Source organism: Rattus norvegicus, chromosome X (assembly GCF_036323735.1).
Source record: "Rattus norvegicus strain BN/NHsdMcwi chromosome X, GRCr8, whole genome shotgun sequence".
In the NCBI taxonomy this organism is placed as follows: Eukaryota; Metazoa; Chordata; class Mammalia; order Rodentia; family Muridae; genus Rattus; species Rattus norvegicus.
In genome coordinates, this window is record NC_086039.1 from 39,304,318 (window position 1) to 39,325,222 (window position 20,905).

The following is a 20,905-nucleotide window of genomic DNA, read 5'->3' on the forward strand; positions in this document are numbered from 1 at the left end:
AAAAATTAAAAAAAAAAGAATAGAAGTGTTGGTTCAAAATTAAACACATTTGATCCACCATTAAAAAAAAATAAAAAAAATAAGATTCTGCTCTGTGTAGTTACAGGTTGTTATTAATATTCTCAAGATATGGATGGTACCGGGCTTTGTATGTTTAAGTGGGCAATTTTTTTTTTTCGGAGCTGGGGACCGAACCTAGGGCCTTGTGCTTGCTAGGCAAGCGCTCTACCACTGAACTAAATCCCCAACCCCTTAAGTGGGCAATTATATCTTATCAATTTGGTCAGAGATTATTGTGTTGTGTTCTTTTATGTGAAGGTTTGAGTGTAGTAGGAAAGTGAGCGGCTGGGATGTGTTTCTGCCAAGATATCTAGCAGATAGATATCTTGGGGCACCGCGGTGCGGACCTAGTGGGGTAAAAGACACCTTTACTTTTTTATTTTTATATTTTTACAACAACAACACTCAAATTCAGAAACTTTGTGGTCTGGGCCTCGTGCTGGGGAAGGTGAATAGTCCATACCTGTAATGCCACCACTCTGGAGGCTGAGGCAGTTGTGTTGGGAGTTTGTTTAAGATCCATCTGGGTTCCACATCGAGATCCTATTGTGCAACTCATTCCCCTTAATATCACAGTAAAAGTGGACAAGTTGGCCAGAACTTTAGGTTCACTTATACATATTTGCACAACATAAAATGTCCCCTGAATATCCCTTCTAGTAATCTGAGATCACTCTGGACAACTGGCTTCTGGTTAGACAATGTCTTCTTCAGTCCAGGTTTTCCCCGAGGTGTATGACAGTATGGATCCAATCAGTTCAAACAACCAAAGCCAGCTAAAAACAGGAAATGCACAAAGTGTACTTTTTCTTCTAATGCATCACACTTCAGTTTTGAGAAAAAAAAATGCCTGCAAGATTTCAGAAGAGAATCATCTTTAACACCTAAGTAGTCAAAAATCTTAGTAGGCAAACAAACAACTGTATACACCATTGGGTTGTTTTCATGTTTTATTTTCTAAATGTACTTTGCATCTGACTTCTTTACATTGTTCCACATAATGGGAAATCTATGGCAAAAGGACTCATTAATGCATAAAGATGACACATGACCACAGCCAGCTTTATTAGTAACTATAAACTTTCTCTGAAGAAATATAGAGCAGTTGGGATTCTATAAAATAGCTTCAAGCAACTTTTGAGACTCCTACCTGCTGAATTAAAGGTGGTGTGGCAGCCATTGTAGTGTCCACATAATACAAATATATATTCTATGCGTCCCTTCTATCACAGGAATTAAAAGACTGCAAGCAAAAGATATGGTACACAGGGAATATGAGCCATGCATCTCCTGGATTCCCATGTGAATAGCAGATGCCAAGTGTCATGCACATGAATGTCCTCATTAACCCTCCAATGACACTTTATCACCCCTACATTCCAAGGCAGGCTTGTGAAGCTGAGAGACGTTGGAAGGGTAGCGAGCGGTGTATAGTAGGTAGAAAGCTGACAAGGGGTTGGGGTATAGAGCAACTGACCCCAGGGCCCATGTTCTTCCTTCCCTATTTCTAGCACACTGTCTCTCAAGAACCTGACAGAGGTTTCCAGTCTCTCGATTGCTCAGTCTAGTGTTTCTAGTAGTACAACTTAATTTGGATTTTGCTCTTTTCTGAACAAGGATGGAAAATGATGGTTTGAGGTAAACTGTAAACTTGAAGGTAGAGTGTAAAAGTCCAAGGGAGTCTCACCACTATATAAATAAAACCCATCTTTACTGAGCAGGATGACTATCAGAAATACAAAGCCTTTTTAATCTTTATGAACTGTCTTGCCACAGTTTATAGTGAAAATCATTAAATCTGAACAGAATACAAAATGAGTAGAAATATAGTTATTTAAAACATGCTATTACCTATATGATTATTCAGTTACTCTGTAGTCAACATCGACAATTTCTATTAAAGATGTTGTTCAGCATGGTAATGTAAAGCTTATTACTAAGACAATGCAGATTAAGGAACATTACAAGTCACGAAATTGTTTAAGCCACAACTTACAGCCACAATTCCATACATGGGATGAGTAAACCAATGGTTATTCTCCAGTAAATATAAAAATTCCTATCATGAATACTTGTAATCTCCTAAAAGTGGTTCTATTAAAAGATGGTTAAGAAAGATTCAACAGGCAAACGACTAAATGCTGGCAAGTCATTTTACAGACACTTGGTGTGGTTACATTGTCACTTTAGCAACACACCATGATCATGCTGTAACTGGAATAAACTACATGAAAAATACAACCCTATCAACCTGGTCTGTTGATGGGTGTTGTGGATCAGACCAAGAACTTGGTGTGAGCCTATCAGATTGATTAGCACTAACTTGTTACATCATTTTACTAGGAAGAGGTATTATTCTAGTTGGATGTGCTTGTACACACTTGTAACCCCAGCATTTGGAAGATAAAGTGGAGGATCAGAAGTTTGAGGCTGGCCCCAGCTATTGGTATTTTAGGGCCAGCCTGGGGTGGGGGGTACATGAGATTCTGTCTCTATTTTATATATGATAGTCCACTGTCATGGTCTTCAGACACTCCAGAAGAGGGTATTGGATCTCATTACAGATGGTTGTGAGCCACCATGTGGTTGCTTGGATTTGAACTCAGGACCTCTAGGAGAGCAGCTAGTGCTCTTAACCACTGAGCTATCTCTCCAGCCTGAGATTCTGTCTCAAAAAAACAAACAAACAAAACAAAAAAAATATAACCTCAAAAACCCCAAATAATTCCCCCTCCACAAAACAAAAAAGCATTATTCTTGGATTTCAAACATTTTATTTTTCTTCCTGGGTGCTGCTTGGAGTTGTACTATAGGAACCAAAAATAAAGAAAAGTAAACAATTTCCTTAAAGAGCATTTCCATTCCTTATCAGAACTAAAATCGGATCAGTGGCACTATACAATTCCACACCAAATACACATCAAAGAGCTCTTCTCCCAGGTAGCATTTGCATACTGTATTCATACAACTGTATTCAACTATTTTAAATCATTATGACTCCAGATCATCCAGGATACAAACACACTCAATAATGCTGCTTTAAGAAAAAAAAAGATAAAAACCACTAGAAGATAGAGGAAGTGGGGTCATGTCTAATTTCTAAAAACATTTCAAATCTTGTTTGTTACAGAAGTAGAAAATCAACTTTTGAGCTGGATCACCTATGCAGGAGTAAAACACTGCTCATAAAGTAATCTATATACACTGCAAATTTAGCACAAATGATTTTCATTGTTGCTTCTGAGACGGTGCCTTATATACCCTGGCTACTATTCAATGGCAGATCTCCCAGTGCTGGGGCCCCAGGCATGCTGCATCCAGCTGGCGAAACCCCTTTAAGGTACAGAGGTCTAATTACGAAGGAAGACAAGTGCTCAGCAAAGGCTTCAAGGCTACCTGCAGCCTTGTTCTCAGATGCAGTCTGCCAAGATAAACACCGAGGAGCTCCACAGGAGAAGAAATAGACACTGCACCACTACGTCTTCCCTAATGTTTTTATGGTTACCTCGGGTTATGAGGCAGAGTATGCAAACCTAGGAGATGGAAGTCATAGTTTAGAAATAATTAGAAAAGATCTCCTTGTTGTGAAACCATGTGAAGGCGAGTTCCTTTTCATGAATGAAAAGTTTTCTTGATGCTAGTAGGATACAAGGTCCACAAGCTGCATGATGGTTCTGGGTTTTAAACTCGCATTTCAGCGTGTCTACTGAATCCCAACTACCTCAGCTCCCAGTCTTACAACTCCTAAATAAGAGCAAACCTAATTCCCCAGTAGAAAGAGAATGGGATTCCCCTAAACCCTCCCCAGACTGTCCACAAAGTAAACTTGTCCCTAATGTAAAATCAGAGTGTAATATCCTCTGTAATGTGATATTTTTTCAGCTATAGCTCTTTGATTCAGCAATAAGAAATCTTTTCATTAGCTTTGTTTCTTGAGACATTACTTCAAAATTGGCATTAAAAACCAGTTTCTAAAACCATGGTCAACTTCTGTCCCTCCTGCCCAGACCTCTTATGTGCGGGGTCACAGGTCACGTCACCATACCAGGCTTGAGTCTGTTATCCTCAGTTAGGGAAAGCCTGAAAAAGCATTCATTTATTTATACTTTTGCTATGTAATATTTATATGGTTATAAACTTAAATCTTCACTTGCCTATGTTTTCTGTGTTTATAAAGCACTGAAAATTGTAGCTTATGTGAGTAAGACTCCTGAAAAAAAAAGCAATACTCCAACATAATCTTTCTGTTGGGTAAAAATATTCTACACACGAGTAAAACAATCTTTTCTTTGTTTGGGAAATTTCCTATACACACTAGTTGAGAAGAGCAAACATCTCAACAATTAAAATAGTATTTCCTATGTTAAAACTGAGCACCACCTAGTGTTCAATTTTTGAAACTACTGACCGTAATTAAAAATTGGCATTAAAAATCAGCTTCTAAAAACATTTTGGAGCCAGGTGGTGGTGGTGGTGGCACACACCTTTAATCCCAGCACTTGGGAGGCATAGGCAAGCAGACTTCTGTAAGTTTGGAGCCAGTCTGGTGTAGAGACAGAGTGAGTTCAATGACAACTAGGGCCACCCAAAGTAACCCTGTCTCAACACTCTCTCTTCTGAAACAAACAAACCAACCCTAAAAACCATTTTGGAAATGCCTTTCCTCCTCCAGTAAGCTGATGACTGCAAAATAAAATCATGAAAAAATGTACATGGTATCAAAGCTAGTATAAAAATAGCCAAATACTTAAATATGAAAAGCAGACCTATCATTTTTGCCTTTAAATAGATTTCTGCCAGGTATGGTGGTACATACATATGCTCTCTGCACTCAAGAGGTCAAGAAAGGAGGATCAAAGCAAGTTTGAGGTCCACCAGTACCACAGTGAACTCCAAGCTAGCCTGAAATACAAAGTTAGACTCTTGTCTCAAATATAACAAAACAAAACACAGATTTCTGCCTCCATTTGTATCAAAATCCCTGGGCAACTGGAATATACACAAAGACTGTACAGTCAACAGCTATGCAAAGGTAGGGCTTAATCATAATTTATACTGAGTACAAGGCAAATGGTTTATCCAAAACACCCATTTACTTACTAGATGGGATCAAAGTAGGAAAGGCCTTTTTTTTCCCCTTAAATGGTCTTCTTAAGGACCATTAAATCAAATCAACAAAATGGGCTTAGCATATCAGTTAAGATTATCAGTTTTGAAAGACTGTAGTATCAAATCTGCCTCAACAAATTACAATTGAGGTGACAGTGAAAACTTTTCTTTGAGGTCTATGGCCAGATTCCAAACTTGAAGGACAATCTTCAGGAAGACTGGAATGTGCAATGTTGAGTTCATTTTAGATCTGAAAGAGAAAAGAACATTAAGTCAAAGGGAAAATTCTAAAAAAAGATAGTTGGGGTGCAGTGCTAGGGGAGCTTGGAGGAAGAGGACCTCAGGACCAATGTCATTTGCTGGTCTCAGTGGACACCCACACATAAAAACCTACACAATCTTTACAAAAAATAACATGTATCATGTAAAATATTATGGAGGTTGGGGTCTCTAAAGTGAATTGTAATTGAGAAAAGCTTACATGTGGAACTTCCTCTTCAGACCAAGTTGATTTCCTATACAACCTGTGACATTTCCCTTAGGATTTTCTTTGCTCCCTGAGAATGCTTACTGCTCACGCAGAGGTCCCTGGTTTGCTTCCCAGCACCAATAAGGTAGTTCACAACTGACTGCAACTCAAGCTCCAGGGAACCTAACACCCTCTTCTGGCTTCCGTTCACTCGCACACACGCATGCAGGCACATAGAAATAAAACACTTCTTTTTGCTTCAAGAAGTAAAGTAAGAAAGCAAGCAGTGCAAAAGGAGACAGTAAGCTTTGCCAACAGCTGAGCCATATTTCCAGCCCTGATTTCAGATTTAGTATTTTGGGAGTAGGAAAAGAAAAGAGGCAACAGGAACATGACCCATAAGAACTAGTTAAGTATGTCTTACATCCTTTTCTCTCAATTTAGTTATAGGAGTACCGATAGAACACCTTCAAACACATAGAAAACAGCTAGAGAAATGTGCCCAAGACAGAAAGTAGGTGATATAACAACTTTTTAAGAACAAACCCAAAACAACCAAGACATAGTTCATGGGCCAAGGAGATGGCTCAGAAGGCATGTGTGTTTGTTGTCAAATCTGAGGCTCTCTAGAACCCATGTAAACTGACCTTAACATGCGTGGCCTAGCATGGGTATACTTGTTCACTCGTACACAAAATAAATATGTATTAAAATAGTGCTTGCAACAATATAAATTCTGGGAGTAGAGAGATGGCTTGCTGGTTAAAATTCCTTACTGCTCCTGCAGAGTTTTGTTACTAGCACCCACATTGGGTGGATCACAACTGCCTTTAACTGCAGTTCCAGAGGACCTGATGCTCTCTTCTGGTCCCTTCATGGGCACCCCTGCAACATACACATGGTGCCCAACACACATACTACACAGAAGTAAAAAACACTAAAAGTATAAAAAGAGGAACATAGACCTGTAGCTTCTTCCTCTGCTTTCCTTTCTCTCCCTCTCTTCGCTTTTTGAATTCCTAGGTGATTACTCGGGACCTTGTACTTGCTAGGGAAGTACCCTACCACTGATTTATGGCCTTGCTCAAGACTGTCATTTCCTGAAGAGTCCCACCTTAGTATAGGCATCAAAGAGTTTTGGATTAGCATCTAACCCATAACATATGGCTACTGTATGTTCATTCTATTGCTAAAATACAAGTAACAATTTAGTCAAAGAATGTTTTGCTGGGAGTAGTGGAGCGCATATTTAATCTGAGCACTTAGACACCACTACTGCACTACTAATTCCCCTCCCTCAAATCTCTAGAGAAACCACCATTAAGAAATCACTTTCTATTGTGGAGTAGGTATTAAAATGTTCTTTATTTTATATGCACACCACTTGTGTGCCTAGTGCCCTTGTGGAGGCCAGGAGGAAGCAGTAAGAAGTCCCCTGGAACCCTTACCTAATAAGCCATCTTTCTAGCCTTAAATGTTTTTCTAAAGGTATTTAGTGAGGTAATTTAGCCAGAGGACCAGGGTAATTCGCAGCATCCACATAGAAGCTTGTACCTGTCTGCAACTCCAGTCACAGGATTTCTGACACCTTCACACAGAGATACATGCAGGCAAAACACCAATGTACATAAAAATTATGTATTTTTAAAAAAGAAGCATATTTGTAAAATAAAATAAAAACCTTACAAATATATTTAGTTTTACAAATTTCCTCTTGAACAGACGTTAGAAGTTACAGGCAGTTATAAGCCACCTGACGTGTATTAATTGATACACTGTTTTCTCCAGCTCCTAAAATGTTTTTGTTATGATAGTACTGTGTTGAAAGCTAGGTGTGGGTGCAAGGTATTTGCTGTGTCGTTCTGGCTGGCCTGGTATTCACTTTGCAATCCAGGCTGACTTGCAGCAATCACCTGGCTTCAGTTTCCCAAATAACTTTTATTTGTATATATTAATTGTGCTAAGTAATGGTTTTCATTGCAACATTTCACACATGCACAAACATGTCTCTAGCCAATACTCACTCACTATTCTTTCATCTCTCCACCTTGCTTGTCTTCCCCTTCTGGACACATTCCTTCCACTCCAAATATAGACACACACTCTCATTTAAAGGTTCTTTAGTCCTAGTATTCTAGAAATTTAGGGGGAAAGGGCTATTCTCTTTGTATGTAACTCACGAACAGAAAGCAGGAAAAGCAGGATATGTCTACTTACATCATCGATGTCTTCATCATCATCCCCAATGTCATCAAACTGAATTTCATCATCATCTCCAGGACCAAATGTATCAGTTTCATTGATTTTAGCTAAAACAAACACACACACGAACACTGATAATATAGCAAAAATGTTGACTTCCAAATTTCTACTAATTTTGCTATATGGAGCAAAACATTGGGAGCATTTTTAATTTTATTTTGTTCACAAGGGCTCCTGAGCAAGACGATGTCTAATTATACTAACTCTGAAGCAATTACACCATTCAGGTAAGCTTCAAAAGTTTATGCACATACTAACGACTTTATTTCCTACCTCAAGAAAAGAAAAGGAAAGAAAAAGTTCCTTTAGGAGGGACAGATTTGAGGAGTCATGACTGGCCTTGGTATTAAGGAAGGTTTCAAGTGTCCAGAAAACTTAACTCCTGATCCAACTGAACCATATAGAAACATACAAATAAACCAAAAAATAAAAAAATAATAAAAAAAAGAAAAGAACAACTGATTCCTTCCAATCATTAATTGGGAAGAAACATCTGGGCAAACCATGCTTTCCCCTAAAGGATGAAAAGGAGCCAGCTACTACTCCATCCCCAAATATCTTACTATCTCCTAGATGGAAACGGCAAGTTTATAATTCTCAGTACGGTCTGACTGTTTACAAGAAGTCATGTTCCCATAAGGAATCACAGTGCAGGCAATTCAAAACACACTGCCATGTGAAAAAATGTAGACTTCCAAAACAGTGTATAAAGTATATTTTCCCTCTGAAAAGGGTCTAGGGGGCTTGTATTTTGAGGGGGGAAACAAAGTATATTAGTTTAAAAAACCATACAGTAATGCATAAAGAACAACAGATTAAAAGTGCCACTCACTGAAAGCCTGTACTCCGTAGTTACTACTCCTCATATTTACACGCGAGCAAGGGCATTCTTGAAGGAGTGCTTTTCAACAGTGCTAGCGACTAAATCTGCTCTGTGCATGGTAAGGTGGCTGTGACTGAACCTTCCTTGAAGGAGTTTGAATTTACCATAACAAATAACTCCTTTGGCTGATACTCTAATTTCTCACTAACTACACTTTTATCAGGACCTTCTTTCTTATGGTATCTACTAGGAGTATAATCAGGTATGCCTCACTCGAATTGTGTTAAGCACAAAAATAGGATCATCAATAAAAATCTACAAAATTTCATTCACTTAACCAGCAGGCAACCTACACAGCACAAGACTTGTTAATAATAACTCAAGTCATTACCATGTTCCGGAAGCTCGCCATAGGCCTTGAGACTTCTAGCTTCATCTGCGTTGTATTTTAAAATGACATCGGCTTTGTTGTCCTCGAAACAAAAGCAAGCAATTTTCAGATCTGACTGTTTCACATTGTTATCTGTTATATCATACAACACTTTCAAATTGAATTTAAAAATTCAAATCTCAATGTTTTGCTATAAAATCTTTCTCCCCCCTTCCTTAGATTTAACTCAGAAGTTTTATGAATGCAACTGAGAAATGACTAAATATTCTGGGAAGATAAAGCTCACCTCTCTAACACAGTCCTAATCCTTTATATTACTTATAATTATCCTTTTATCAGAAACACAATTGCTCCCCTGGAAAAATTTACAGAGTGAACAAACACCACAGGTCAAGACTGAGACTTGGTAGCGAAACCTAAGGAATTTTAAAAATGTGTATGTATATGTGTATGTACATGCATGTATGTGTGGGTACCTCTAGAGGCTAGCAGGGGCATCAGATCCCCTGGACCTGGAGGTGGATGGTAGTCACTTGATGTGGGTGCTGGGAACCAGACTCTGGGCCTCTGCAAGAGCAGCAAGTATTCTTAACTGCTGAGCCACCTCTCTAGCCCTGATCTAAGGAAATAAATATACTTTTTCATATGTATGTCAGTGCCAACTGTGATGATTAATCTAGTCAATTTGACAGGATTTAGAATCACAAAGGAAAGGAATCTTTAGGTCTATCTGTGAGTGACTTTCTAGATTAGGTTTGTAAAGTTAGGTGGTTCCATGTGTTGTAGTCCTGGACTGAATAAAAAGTATTCCTCCATCTCTGAAAAAAAGGATCCATCCCACAACGTTGCCCTCTGACCTCCACATGCTTCCAGTGCCCACTCACAGTAATGAAGGAACACGTAAATTGCTGATGCTAATGTTTATCCTTAGGAGATTCTGTTTTTCATTCACATTGTCATCTAAACTAGTACTTTTAAAACCGTGAAAAGTATACAGAAAAGGAGGGGGGCAGATGGCAAGAATCTGAGATTTTTTTCTTAAAAAGTTTCCTTTTTAGATCTATTTATAAGTATGAATATTTTGCCTGGAGACATATATAGTCTATAATACATGCCCACCACATACATGTGTGCCTCATGTCCATAGAGGTTAGATGAGGCATCAGATCCTCTGGAAGTGGAGCTATTGATGTAGTGGTGAATGAAAATCAAAGCCAGATCCTCTGTCAGAGTTAAGTGTTCTTAATGGCTAAGTCATCTCTCCAGCCCCAAGAACACGCACTTATTCTAAGCTCCCAGTAGACAGTAATGCCACGATTTCTCTGGACTCCCTTTTAGTGTCAGATCAGAGGACAGAGAAAAGATCGTGGGAGATTAGAGTCAGTGTTAAGCCTGTCTAAATGTCGGTGTCCTTTCTAACAACAATCAGTCTTTCTTCTTCTAGAGTTACTGTTAAGATGGAAAATGGTTTATGAATTTGGAGCACCTTTTCTCGACCAAAGCACTACTGATGATTGTGAGCCAGTAGACTGCTGTGCACTGAAGGCTGTTCCACATCCCCAGTACTCTACCCCAGCCCCTCACTCAAGCCATGGTACCCAGAATAGTCTCCAAACACGACCTATGCCCCTGGAGTGCCAAATCACCTATAAAGAATCCTATGGTTTGAAACAAAGATGTTGACTCTTTTAATCTGGAATACGAAAGTAAAAAACTAAGTATAATGAAAGGCAAACAAATAGAAATGTATTAAAGGAACTGGTCCTAGTGGTTGTGATTGGGGGTGGGGGGTGGAGTGTTATTAAGAACTCAAGGTCATTCTCAACACAGGGTTGGGAAGACTGATCAGCTGCCTTGGGTTCCTGCACTGTGATAGACTGTTCCTCCTAACAGAGCCCTTTCTTCCTTTTGTTTGTGTTATAGTGATTAGAAGAGAAGGGGAGGGAGCAAGGGGGAGAGGTTCTGTGTGAGGGGTACTAAGGGCAGAGGGGAGCTGATATTGGGATGCAAAGTAAACTTAAAAAAAAAAAAGAAATGGGGGTTGGGGATTTAGCTCAGTGGTAGAGCGCTTGCCTAAGAAGCGCAAGGCCCTGGGTTCAGTCCCCAGCTCCAAACCCCCCCCCCCCAAAAAAGAAATGAATATACCAGGCTATATGCAATTTGTGGGATGTAACTGGGTTCCTTCAGCTGTAAAACTCTACACAACTGGTTCCTAGATTTTTAAGACGTATAAAGTAAAAAAAGAAAACCTGAAGGACAAGTTAAAAAAAAAAAAGAATACCAATACACAGTAGTGTTGGTCACTGTAAAATGGGAAACTTCAAATAGTCATGACAGAGAAAAACTCAATGTCTGACTCCTCAGACTGGCATTTGGAAGTAGAATGCCAGGAACACCTGGCATAATGCCTAAGACACATGGGCTGTTAGGAAATGACTCCTGGAGTTCAAGCGAATCAACAACACACTTAAAAGTAACTTACCTGGTAATCTCGAAATGACTCCTGGAGTTCAAGCGAATCAACAACACACTTAAAAGTAACTTACCTGGTAATCTCGGAGGCCCACCAATATGATATCCGAGGTATTTATCCAAACCTAAAAGAGAAAAATCACTGTACGATATGTTTTAGATAAAATGGAATCATGAAATCCTAGAGACAATTCACTTAGAAACCGAGGAGTTTACAAACCACTTGGTTATCTACTATAAAAACAGAAAAAATGTGGTTTTCTAAGTCGCTGTCTTCTACTCACTTATATGGACACAGCTTTCCCCATCTTCTTCCTTTGTGAAGGACTGGTATCAGGAAATTAAAGCACATTCTCCCCTGTAACCACCTCTCCCTCAGTGCTGGGACTTTTCGGAAGGCAGAGGGCCGTTTGCCAGACCTCTTTATGACTCCTTAAAACTGGAATATTCTCCAGCCCCTCCCTCTTTCATACCATCAACAGTTGTGAAGATAGGCTAGATGTCCACACACTTACCTTTTTTCTCAATTTTCCTCTGATGTGGCAAAGCCTCTTTACACCATCGAAACACATGGCTTCCAATCGTCCATTTCCCAACATTTTGATTACCTGAGCATATTCTAAATGGATGGGGTAGAAGAGGGGGAAAAAAAAGGCAAGAAACATTGCCTACTTTTTTCGATAAAAGCTTCTTTATAATAGTCCACTGTAGATAAATAAGAACATGTGGTTGTATTTATAAGTAATAAATATACAAAGGGCAAATATGGAATAAACAGAGGGAGCTAAACACTTGGCTAGTTAATGGTTGAACGAGAAACAAGAGTCTGTAATATAACAACTGGTCTGTTATTAGATGCTTTAATTATCTACTCGACTGACTACCGCTCTTATGACCATGCTCTTCTTCTAGAGATCAAAGGTGTCCAGTCTCAGTATATACACCATACCTCATAAATCTCATACTCAGACCTTTACTTGTTTCATTCATGCCCTCACTTTTCCCTCTTTGAATATTTAATCAAGAAATCTCATGACATTTTCAGTACAAGTATCTTAAATGTTAGTGATATCCTTGCTAAATCAACTTGCTAAATAAGTCTAACTGTACTTATTTTTAGAAAGCTAGAATCTTTTTTCACTTAGGTCAAATACCAAATTACTCTCTTTTTTTGAGATGGGATATTGTCATATAGCCTTGGTTATTCTGTCTCTATGCCTCTGAGTGTTGGGATTAAAGGTGTATATTATGGCCTACAATGACAAATTCTTAACCAGGCTCTTTTAAGAATACCCAGATGTAGGTGCAAATGAACGCAAACATTACCAGAGGCAGTAAGCCAGGAGTCTAGTCTGCTAGGGAGAAAGTGTTCGATTCCCCACACAGGAAACCAAACAGGAAACCTGAACAAGAGCCCAGCTTCATCAGCATCTTACCTTGCCCATCCTCCTTGAACACAAGCTCTCGCTTTTCGGATTCATTTTCATTCTTCCCTCTACGCCGGTTTTTACCTCCTTTTCCTAGTGGTTTTGATAAGAAAAAAAGAGATATCAGTTATTTGCAAAACACTATGAAAAGAAAAATGTTAGATAAATAATAACAGACTTAAAAAAACTGTCTTGCTTGTTTGTTTGTTTTGGAGACAGGATTTCTCTGCGTAGACCAAACTGGTCTGGAACACAGAGGTCCATCCACCCGCTTCTGCCTCCCCAAGTGTTGGGCTTAAAGGTATATACCAGCACCACCCAGCTAGAAAAGCATCTTTAAAAGTCAACCAAATTGAAATATTGATCGAATCTGGTTAATCATCTTAAACTTACCATGTTCCGGCCTTTAATGCTACCATACTAGCCTTAAGTAACATCCTCATTTTCTTCATATATTCTGATACTTTGCCCCCTACCCATCTTCCACCCCATATAGATTCATTCTCTGTGTCATGAGAAAATGAAAGCATCTGAGGAATAATTAAATTAAAGATACAATAATAAATTAAATAATAAATTAAAGACACAATAATAGGAATGACAAAACAACCAGGAAAAGCACAAGAAATGCATCTAGACAAAGGGACACATGTTCACACAAGCAGGAATGCTCCAAAAAAGCCCAACCCAGAAGCAATAATATACAAGTAAAGGGGCTGGTACTAAGGTTAGAAAAAGCCCTCTGAGATTCCACTGAGTTCCTTTGGTGTTGGCCATCCTGCTGGGCATGGGGCTGCCCTCAAGGTGGTTAGATGAGCACAGTGGCCATGCTCTTATCTATTATTTCAGAGTGCCACCCACTTGTCACAATCATCTTGACTATAATGCCATTTAGTCCCAGTTTACAGGTAAGTTCACTAAAGTTCAGGGATGAAATAACTCACTCAAAAATTTTTTTGTTTTTTTTTTCCTTCGGAGCTGGGGACCGAACCCAGGGCCTTGCGCTTCCTAGGCAAGCGCTCTACCACTGAGCTAAATCCCCAACCCTCAAAATTTTAATCAGTGAGCTTGGGATCCCACATCCAGCCTCGATCCTCCTCTGTCCCACCAGGGCTCTCAGATTAAGGCTCCTTTCCAGAGAATTATGATCCATAATCTTAACCACATAGGCTTCAGCTTTCTTCTTCTTCTTCTTATTTTTTTGAGATAGGGTCTCTCCTTATAGCCCATGCTAGCTTTGCAATTGGGGCAATCCTTCTGTCTCAGTCTCCTGAAGGCTGGCAGTACAATTATGAGCCACCAAAAACTGGGTCCTGATACATTTTACAAAAACATACCTGAACCCACTCCTATGACAGGGGAGAGGAAAATGACGTTATTGCTTCTAGACTGGGACATACTGATTTCATAATGGCAAAAGGCTAGTAACCCCACGAGTGTAAACTTTATCCTGTGAAGTGTACCATAATGGATATATTGTAAATTTAAAAGCAAGGTGTTAATTGCCTCTAGAACTTCTTTTAAAATGTATTTGATGTTGTCCATGTCTATCCTGGGCATTTCTGGAGCCTAAGGAGGCACTAGAAGCGGACATTGGACGCCCTGCAAATGGAGTTACAGACAGTCGTAAGCTACCATGTGGGTGCTGGGAACTGAACAAAGGGCCTCTGAAGAGCAGCCAGTACTCTTAGATGCCGAGCCATCTCTCTAGCCCTACATATCTTTTTTTTTTTCCCGGAGCTGGGGACCGAACCCAGGGCCTTGCGCTTCCTAGGCAAGCGCTCTACCACTGAGCTAAATCCCCAACCCCTGGCCCTACATATCTTAAGAGTAAGCATATCAACAGTGGTACTATACAATGGAATACTATACAGGGATACAAAGAAATGAGCAAGACAGGCATAGTGGTGCTTGTCTGCAATCCCAAGAGTTAGCACTCTTCCCCTTTCTATGTTATGGCCACGAAAACAAGTGCTTTTCAAATTCTCCTTAGAAAGAATGAAGGCCAGTGTACCTTTAATCCCAGAGGTAGGGGAGCTCTGTGAGTTTGAGGCCAGCCTGATCTACAGAGTGAGTTCCAGGACAATCAGGGTTACACAGAGAAACTCTGTCTCAAACAAACAAAACAAAGAATGAAATGAGACAAAGCCTGAGTATGACAGAAAAGCAACAAAAAATAACCATTCTTTTCTTTTCAATCCCACTCTCTCTCTTTCTTTTTTTCTTTTTTCTTTTTTTCGGAGCTAGGGACCAGCTCCAAGCGCTCTACCACTGAGCTAAATCCCCAACCCCATTCTCTCTCTTTCTAAAAGACTTACCTAGTTCTCAAGCGCAATTACAGTTCTCAGATCCTTTCTTTAAACTACAGAGGGGTTTCAGAGAAATAAGCCCAGGTAGAATACTTCTTGAAACATAGTGGGCTATCGACTAGAATGTGATTTAGTGTGGAAGTTCTGTCTCCTTGGAACCACATAGGAATCTCCTGTTCACCTATGGGTGGAGTCACCAGACCGGAGATGAGTAAGTGGAACAAGTATTTATTGAGCATCTTTCAGGCTAAGTACTACTGAGCCAATGTGATTATGATTGACACCATTCCCATCCTCCTAGGGTTTACAACTAGTGACAACCGGAAATCTAGTCACTAGAATTAGGGTGAAATTAAGATTCCCTTGCGTACTGAGGTGGTCCAGATACCATCTCGTCTACAGGTAGGAATGTTAGAACTTTGAACATATTATGCTTATAATCACACCTTTCTCAGGACAATCAGGTTGCAACCTTTATTTTTGAGGCCCAGCGGTGAGGTGGAGACAAGTTCAAGGTCAGCTGGGGCTATACAGCAAGAGTTTTTTTCCTGGATTAACTTATTTTTTTCATTATTTTTATTTACATCCCCAATGCTCCCCACTACTGGTACGGCCTCTGAAAGGGTGCCCCCCTTAAATCTCCTCTCCACGGCCTATCCTCTCCCACCAAGGCCAGACAAGTCAGTCCTCTGCTACATTTGTGGGAAGAGTTAGGGGAAGGATGGCAAGACTATCTAAAATCAACCTGTTCACAAAACTGTGACCAAGTACTCGGAGGGCTCATGTAAATGGTGGTTGGCACAAAGAGTAACTAAGTAGACCTCTTGGAGCCAACTTTCACGCAGAAAGGCGTGCTAGCTAGCGGGCATAGGACAAGGGAGAAGGATGAATGATCAAAGACTTAGTGTGATTGTGGAGGGGCAGGGGTGGGGTAGAAAAAAGCATTGGACTCCCTAGAGCTAGAGTTACAGGCAGTCACGAACAGCACTATGTGGGTGTGTGAACCTAACTTTGGTTCTCTTAACCAGGAAGACATGCATCTCTTCTGCCCGAAGACTTCCAATTTTTTTTTCTAGAGAGGGAGTTTCTGTGTAGTACTGTCACTCACTCTGTAGACCAGGCGGACCTTGAATTCAGAGATCCACCTGCCTCTGGCCCCAAGTGCTGGGACTAAAGGCGTGCACCCCTCCCCCCACCTAAATTCTAAATTCTTAAGGGCCATGTAATGTGTTTGCTCCTCTCCTGTACTTTTTACTTTATAGTTTTGAGAGATTACAAGGACAGTGAATATAGCAAGCTTGTAATTCCAGCTACTCAGGAAGCTGAAGCAGGGGAATGCCAAACTCAACGTTTGTTTAGGGAACACAGTGAATCCGGGTCAGCCTGGGGACAGAGCAAAGTGGTAGAGTGCTGCTAAGGATAGGTTTGATTCCATCAAAAGTCACCACCACAAAATACTGTGAATCTATAAAAATGAAAATGACCTCAGGAAACGCTGCACTTAGAAATCGTAATCATTGTTTTTTTTTTTCCATCAAAACATATACAAGATCTGAAGCAAAAGTGGAAAAGTTGGCTAAATACGGGTCAAGTGCTCTGTGGAAAAAGTTAAGCCGGGCAGAACTATGGAGCAAAGTGATTCTCTAGGGATGAACTTTAAAAATGCATCAAAGTACTGGCCACTGGCTACACCGGAGCAGCCTCAACAGTACCAACTAAGTGTCCATAAAGAATCCTATGGAGGTGCCAGATGGGCACGAAAGCAAGCAAGGCATCACCCTTTTTCAAAGTTCAGACTGGCTCCCAGGGCTTAACTCCCCACGTGTTGTAAGCCCAAGAAGTCCGAGGCAGGGGTTCCCAAGGGTCCCCCTAGCGCCGCGGCCAGTGTGGCGCGAATCGGGGGCACGAGCCCACATTCTCACACAGGAGGCCCTACAAAAATGGCGTCGGCTCCACCCCAATGTGGCCAAACTGGGAGCCAGGAGTAACTTCCCTGTGCTTCTGCCGAGCTCCGAGTAGGACGCAGAGAATGCAGCCGGAGAAGAGGCAAGGAAAGATGGCAGGAAGGTCACTGCGGCCTGGGTTGACCTCGAGGCCGCGAGCAGAGCCAGGGAGCCGGCGCGGAGCAGAGCCCCGGTCCCGGCGGCGTCCTTACCTTTATTCTTGGGCATGGCGGCAAAGACCGGCTGGCGGCGTGCAAGATCGTGCTTGGGCTGGCGGCAGGAACGGTGGTGACTCGGACAGGCGACACTGAGGAGTGCGCGGGATGAAGACTGTGCGGGAGGTCGAGAAGCGTGTTCGGGAGAGGTTGGTCACTGGTGCTTGCGAGAGCCGCCTGCGCCCACGCTCCGCAGTGGCAAATGGCGTCGCGGCAGCGGGCGGTGCTTCCCCCGGCCCTCCTCCTCCCCCGCCCGCGGGGCCCAGCCTCCCACCCTCCCTTGGCTCTAAGGCGCAGGCGTGGCCAAGGGGCAGCCCTACGGTGGGAGCCGAGGAAGAAGCCTGCCAGGGAGGGGCTCACTGCTGCTAGTGGGTGGAGCGGACCCCGGCGTCCGGAAGGGGCCAGGAGGGGCCCTGCGTCACAGTGAAGGAGTGGAAGAGAGGAGGGGAAATTGAAGTGGTGCAGGCTGCTGGCTTGGGCAGCATCTCTGCTTCCTAGCCAAGAGAATCCCAGGCTTGACAAGCTGCTGACTCACTAACCTCATAGTTGAGTTTTATTGGGGCCCTTTCGCCGGCCCAACCAAACTGGAAATCTGAGGGGAAGGAGAGAAGGCCCTCCTGCCATCCCTTTCCAAACTTTAATAGAATATTTGCATGGTACTTAAAAAAAAAAAAGAAAATCTCATCCTAACTCACTGTAGCCAGGTCTGTTTATAACACTTAACAGAATGCCAGCACATGGTAGGGTGCTCAGCACATACAGGATAAAAGGAATGGAAGAAAGTCGATGTTAGGGTCTGAATCTCTCAATATTCATGCTGATGTGCATATATATATATATATATATATATATATATATATATATATATATATATATATATATTACTGTGTTTGGATATAAGGTCGTTAAAGTGGTTATATTGAAATGAGATCCTTAGACTTGATGCCAAGACTTGACATTAAAGCTGGGCATGGTGACATGGGCCTTTAATCCCAGTACTGAGGAGGCAGAGGAAAGTAAACCTCTATGAGTTACTGGCCAGAGAAGGCTACATAGGGAGACCCTATCTCAAAACCAAAACCAAAACCAAAACAAATGCAATTAGCACCTATGCATAATGAGGCATAAAGAAGAACAAACAGTTCCTGAGCCAGTAATCATGTGCAAGCCACAGAGACCTCAGAAGAAATCAGACTTGTCTCCACCTTGACCTTAGATTTGGCATCTTCAAAACTGAGTAAAAGTAGTAGGCAGGCCTCGTAGTTCATGCCTTTAATCCTAGCACCTGTGAGACTGAGGCAGGAGGAGTGCTGAGAATTTAGGGGAAAACTGGGCTACATAGTGAATTCCAGGCTAGCCTGGGCTACATAGTAAGACCATGACTACAAAGCAAACACAGCCAAGAGACTGTACATTTTTGATGTTTAAACAACTCACTCTCCCATTCTTTGTTCTGGTAGTTCCAGCAAAGGAACACTGCGTAACTTCTTAGAGCAAATAACTTCACTTCAAACCAGGATTATTTGGGCCAGCATGATGGCTCAGCAGGTAATAGCACTTACCAGGAAAGCCTGGCAAGTTGAGTTCAGTCCCTGGAACCCGTGGAAGGAGAGAACCAACTCCACAAAGTTGTCCTCTGATTGCCATACATACCCCTCCATTCTGGCAATAGCATATAGAAAATTCAAGGTAGGCTTATTTTAAATGACCTTCTTTTGGGGGAAACATTAGAATTTTAACATTCTATAGGGAAGGAGACTAAATGAAAGAGAAATAAGGTATAATGATCGAACAGTACTTCTCTACTGTGGACATTTGGCAATGTCTCGAGACATTTCTGGTTGTCAGGAGTGGAGGAAGGAATGAATGATGCTGATGCCTGAGGAGAGGCCAGAAATGCTGGTAGACATCCTACAGTTCCTGCCTGGCTGAGAAACTTAGTGACAGATTTCTCAGAGTGTAATTAAAGATGACAGGGGAAACCGGGCATGTTAGTACACACCTTATTCCTAGCACTCCAAGTTTGAGGCGGCAGGAACCTCGGAGTTTAAGGCCAGCCTGGTCTACATATACAGTGTGACCAGGTCTCAAGAAATGAAAAATGTTAGGGGAATTAAAAGGTTCTGGTTTTCTCTTTTCATTTGTATTTTTTTTCAACATACAGGCTTTTGTGGGGGGAGGCAGGGCTCACTATGTAGCCCAGTCTTCCTCCATCTTTACCGTGTGGAGATTTCAGGAATGAACTAATGGGTGGCTGAACCTCCAAACTCTTTATATAGAGTCCTGAGTTTAAACAGCTTCTACAAAACTTCTTACTCTGTGTTCCGAGGCAGCTAGATCACCTCTGTAAGCCTCAGTGTTCGAACCACAGAAATGAATGCAGTATGTCAGGTGTTTAGTAATCAGACCCAAAGTGTATAATTATGTTTAGAAGTCAGTGTTTGGTGTAAAGCTTCACAGGACAAAATACAAATCAGGGTTGTGGTTTTTTTTTTTTTTTTTTTTTTTTTTTTGGTCTCCTTTAGCAAGGTTCCTACATCTGTTTATCAGAATAACTGAGGCAGAGATGAATCATGTGGGCAATGGTCAGAAATGTGTAGACAGGGAAAGACAAGGGCCCCTTGCAGTCTCTACGTTTATGGTGAAGGAAGACCCAGGCCAGTGTCCCACTTGGTTTTTGCCATCTTAGCACAAACTAGAGCTACAGGGGAAGGAAGAATCCCAACTGAGGAATTACCTTCATGTGGACAGCTTTGTGGGGCATTTTGATTAATGTATGATACAGGATACTCAGCCCACTGCGGGCTGTTCCACCCTTGGACTGGTGGTCTTGGGCTGTATATGAAAGCAGGCTGAGCAAGCCATAGAGAGCGCAAGTCGGCAAGAAGCATTCTTCAATGGTCTCAGTTTCAGCTCCTGCCCTAATCTCCCTCTAGGACTATGATCAAGACCTGTAAGCCAAATAAGCCCTCTTCTCCCCAAGGTGCTCCCCAAGTGGTCATGGTGTTTATCACAACAGACAACAAATTAGAACAGATGATATGATGAAGAATGCAGCAAGCCAGGGAGCAGTTTGGGAGATGGAAGACCAAGATTAGAGATATAAGGAAACCAGATCACTTGTAACCCTTGGTAGGTTTTAAGCAGACCATTTGGCTTGCATGTTAAGAATGGCTGCAGGGGACAAAGATAGAAACCGAAACTATGTATGAGGTATTGCAACTGTCCAAGAAAGACAGCTGTGGTAGTTTAGAATAGGATACAAATTTTCTTTGGGAATGATGACATGTTCTAAAACTGTGCTATCATAATGGCCATGCAACTCTGTAAATGTGCTAAAAACACTGAATTGTAAATTTTAAATGGGCAAACTTTATGGTATATGAATCATATCTCAATAAAAATACTTTGAAAATAAATGAACC

The 20,905-nt window shown here is 41.3% G+C and overlaps 1 protein-coding gene across 1 annotated transcript; it reads right to left on the reverse strand.

The window, feature by feature from the left end:
• Positions 1–3,002: 3,002 nt before the first annotated feature.
• On the reverse strand, positions 3,003–17,706 carry Eif1ax (eukaryotic translation initiation factor 1A, X-linked). Its single transcript, NM_001106963.1, is given in 7 exon segments — positions 3,003–5,419; positions 7,856–7,947; positions 9,115–9,196; positions 11,661–11,711; positions 12,102–12,205; positions 13,023–13,106; positions 17,478–17,706. Coding segments are annotated over 7 exon segments (435 nt in total). The 5' UTR covers positions 17,494–17,706; the 3' UTR covers positions 3,003–5,413.
• Positions 17,707–20,905: the final 3,199 nt, after the last annotated feature.